At 63.3% G+C, this 3,636-nt stretch overlaps 1 protein-coding gene across 2 annotated transcripts in view; it reads right to left on the bottom strand.

The window, feature by feature from the left end:
* The window catches only part of UTP14A (UTP14A small subunit processome component), a 6,256-nt gene extending 2,773 nt beyond the window's left edge, over positions 1 to 3,483 (bottom strand). For both annotated transcript variants that reach the window (XM_014955980.1, XM_014955981.1), the window contains exons 1-8: positions 3,281 to 3,483; positions 2,985 to 3,055; positions 2,254 to 2,318; positions 1,946 to 2,088; positions 1,644 to 1,799; positions 621 to 740; positions 445 to 539; positions 89 to 212 (exon numbers count right to left, since the gene is read on the bottom strand). In XM_014955980.1, the coding sequence (XP_014811466.1) occupies positions 89 to 212; positions 445 to 539; positions 621 to 740; positions 1,644 to 1,799; positions 1,946 to 2,088; positions 2,254 to 2,318; positions 2,985 to 3,055; positions 3,281 to 3,340 (834 nt within the window). In that variant the 5' untranslated portion in view covers positions 3,341 to 3,483. The remainder of the gene's footprint in view (positions 1 to 88; positions 213 to 444; positions 540 to 620; positions 741 to 1,643; positions 1,800 to 1,945; positions 2,089 to 2,253; positions 2,319 to 2,984; positions 3,056 to 3,280) is intronic.
* Positions 3,484 to 3,636: the final 153 nt, after the last annotated feature.

The raw sequence follows: 3,636 nt of genomic DNA, 5'->3' as shown, positions 1-3,636 counted from the left end.
GGGAGAAGAGGAAGAGAGAAGCATCAGAAAGAGCAGCCTCTCGAGAGGGGACTTCCCCAGGGGTGGGGGAGAAGTGCAGAAGCAGCACCTGCATCCTGAGCTGCTCCAGCTCCTCCAGCCTCGCCAAGGCAGCCTCGGGGTCCGACTTGTGCAGCAGCTCAAACTCCTTCAGGGCTTTGCGCCTCTTGCTTTTTCTCAGCACACGATGGTACCTGCAGCACAAGGGCAGGGAACGGGGGAGTGAGACCTCGAGGCGTCAGGGAGGCCTTTGGGCTCGCGGTGCTGTTTTGGGGAGGAGGCTGCCCCATACGTCACACACCCCAGGGAGGATGGGGCTGCTCTGCCTTCCTCTGTGCTTCTGCACAGGGCAGGGTCGGCGCCAGCACGGGGGCAAGGACCCAGCCCTCTCCCACCGCCCCCAGCCCAGCACCAGCACGGCCTTACTTCTTGCTCTTGATCCTCTTCTCTCGCCGAGCCTTGGCTTCGTAGTAGGACTGCAGAGCCCGAGCCTTCTGCAGCTCTGCCCGCCGCTGCCGGGCCTGCCAGGGAGCACAGAGTGAGGGCAAGCACCGAGAGAAGGCGCCCAGTGCCAGGGCATGGCAGGGGGGAAAAGCACTCACCTCCTCCAAGCTCATGGCCTGCAGCGAGGCAGCCTCCTCCGGCGTCAGCAGCGGGTCTGTGATGGGCTGCTGCGTCTTGTGGAGCAGCCCAAAGATCTCCTGCTCCAGGGGAGTTCGGGCCTGTTGGGACAGAACAGAAGCAGCAACAGCACGATGAGAAGAACTGCAAGAGCCAACACTCCCCGAGATGTCCCCACCCTTCCTGCTGCCTCCAAGCAGGTCCACGGGAGGGCCCAGAGAAGCGTGTCCCCCTCCTTGTGGGCGCTGGGGTCACAGCCCAAGGCTCACTGCGGGCCTGCCCAGGCACCCTCCCAGCCATCGTGCCAGGTCAGGGCGGGCAGAATCCCTCCCAGGGCAGAGAAACAGGCTGGCAGTTGACAGGTAGTGCTGAGCACCAGACAACAATCATGCAGCAGAAGTTCCAGACCTCAGGACACAACATCCCACCGAAACGGAAAGGGACCTTTGGGCAGATCTCCAGATGTACCCGGTGCCACGTCCATCAGGAGCTCGGCAGGGGCTAACTCTCACCTGGGCGTGTGGACAGCAGTGAGAGCTCTCAGTGACTCTCCTGCCAGCAGCACAACCCCTCCAGAAACTCGCATTCAAAGCCAAAAGCATCCTTTACGCAGGTTTTGGCAAACCAAACCTCCCCTCTGCCTCAGCACAAGTAGCCAAGGGCACTAGCAGGCACTTGGCTCAGCCCAGGGGCTGGGAAATGGCAGACTCAGCCTGTGTGTCTAGAGCCCAATGGCAAAAAAGAGGAGAGGGGAAAGAGCAGGCTCCAAACCCTCTGCTCATGCCTTACCCGGCCTCTCCCAGAGAACATTTACACATCTGCTATGTGTGAGGAACACAGAAGACTCCCTGTTTAGTCTTCCCAAGCTCTCTGTGCACTTCCCCAGAGCTTCAACTACAGGCTGGACCTTCCTGATGCCTTCCCCACTCCTCTTGGCACAGCCAGAAGATGTCGAGCTGCCCCAGCCGAGCCCTGGAAGCTGCGTGAGACGTGGCAGCACCCACCTTCCACGCTGAGGTCACTTGCTCCAGGGGGGCGACCGTGGCAATCTCCTGCTTCAGAGGGAAAACCAGCTGCTCCGCCCGGCGGTTCTGCAGGACCACCTCCTGCCACTTGCCCACGTCCTTGGAGGTCCTGACGTAGGCAGCTTCCCTCACGACCTGTGGGAAGGGGAAAGCAGGAGTAGAGAAAGGCTGACATTATGAACAAGAAAAGCCAGGCTGCATCAGAGAGGACACAAGAGCTTGGCACGACTGCCCCATACCAGGGCAGAACCCCACCCTGCTGCCTGCACGGGCCCACTCACCCGCTTTGCCTCCTCCTTGCTGAGCGGCAGCTCCACGGCCTTTTTCTGCTTCACTCTGATCAGCTCCTTCTTCACGTTGCTGAGGGCGGATTTGGGGCGGATGGGCTGCAGGAGCTCGGACAGAACCAGCTTCTCCCCAGCACCTACACAAGGCCCCGCATGTCAAACAGGGGTGAGTGCTGGGGGCTGCAGCTGCCCTCAGCCCAGTCCCTGGGCAGACCCAGCAGAGGCCAGGCCGTGCGCTGTGGGCAGGCAGCGCTGTGCCGCTCAGACAGCGGGAGCTCTGCCCAGCCCCCCGGGGACCTCACCTTTGCAGCTGACGTTGAACTCGGAGACCTGCGCGCTCGCCTCCGTACGCTCGGCCAGCTTCCTCCTGCCAGGAGAGAATGGCCACCATCATTCCAGCAGGGGCCGGGGGAGCTGCCGTGTGAGGGAGGGCTGGGAGAACAGGGCTTGCTCAGCCTTGAGTAAAGAAGGCTCAGGAGAGACCTTGTCACCACATTCCGGTGTTTAAAGGGTGGCTACAAAGAAGGCAGAGACTCTCTTTTTACAAGGAGTCACATGGACGAGGGGTGATGGGTACAAGTTACTTCTGGGGAGATTCCGACTGGACACAAGAGGAAAATTTTTCCCAGTGAGAACAATCAGCCAATGGAATAATCTCCCCAGGAAAGTGGTGGATCCCCCAACATTGGACACTTTTAAGGTTCAGCTGGACAGGGTGCTGGGCCACCTCGTCTGGACTGTGCTTTTGCCAGGAAAGGCTGGACTAGAGGATCCCTGAGGCCCCTTCCCAACCTGGTATTCTATGATTCTGTCATTCTTTGGAAAGAAAATAAACCAAAAGGCTCCTCCCGTGCCCCCACGTGCTTCTCCTCCAACCTGCCGCTACAGCAGAGGCAGAAGAGCCAGTGCCAGCGGGAAAGGGAACCGAGCACCGTGCCCCCTTTCAAAGCACCCCTGTGCAGCCCCCCGGGGGAAACGGGAGTGGGACACGGCGTGGCTGCTCCAAGAGCCCCTCAGACACCCCCCTACTCACCGCCTCCGTCCGGAGAGGGAGCTGACCGCCTCCAGGAGCTGCCGGTGCCGCCGCTCGCCATCCTCCTGCCCCTGGAAGACGACACAGGCGGTTACCGAGCCCGGGCCCGGCCCAGGCAGAGCAAAAACCCCCTGCCCGGCCAGGCCTGAAGCCCCAGGAACAGCCCCTGCACCCCCAACCAAGCCGGGCCGCCCTCCCTGCAGCCTTCCCGGGCCGGGGGAGCGGATGGAGCACCACCCGCCGAGGCTGCGGCTACCGTGTGGGGGGTGATCCCACCCCATCCTCGCCCCCCTCACCTCATCCTCGCCCTCGCTGGCGCTCACGGCCGCCTCCCCCCCCAGCCACTCCTCCGCCATCCCGCTTCACGCCGGGGACTGGCCGTAAAGCACCGCGACGCGACACCGCCGCGCGACCTGCCGGAAAGCGCGACGCTTCCGACCTGCCGGCTGCCACCGCCCTGCCTGACGTCAGGGTTGCCATGGCAACAGGGCCTGACGGGCGGGGCCCGACCGGGGCCGCTCCCCCCGGGGCTCCCCGCACCGAGGCTTTGCCCCGGGGGGAGCGGCCCCGGTCGGGCCCCGCCCGTCAGGCCCCGTTGCCATGGCAACCCTGACGTCAGGCAGGGCGGTGGCAGCCGGCAGGGCGGAAGCGT

This window comes from Calidris pugnax, unplaced genomic scaffold (assembly GCF_001431845.1).
Source record: "Calidris pugnax isolate Ruff unplaced genomic scaffold, ASM143184v1 scaffold281, whole genome shotgun sequence".
Classification (NCBI taxonomy): domain Eukaryota; kingdom Metazoa; phylum Chordata; class Aves; order Charadriiformes; family Scolopacidae; genus Calidris; species Calidris pugnax.
Note: the sequence above shows the minus strand (reverse complement) of the source record. Positions and strands in the feature narration are given on the sequence as shown.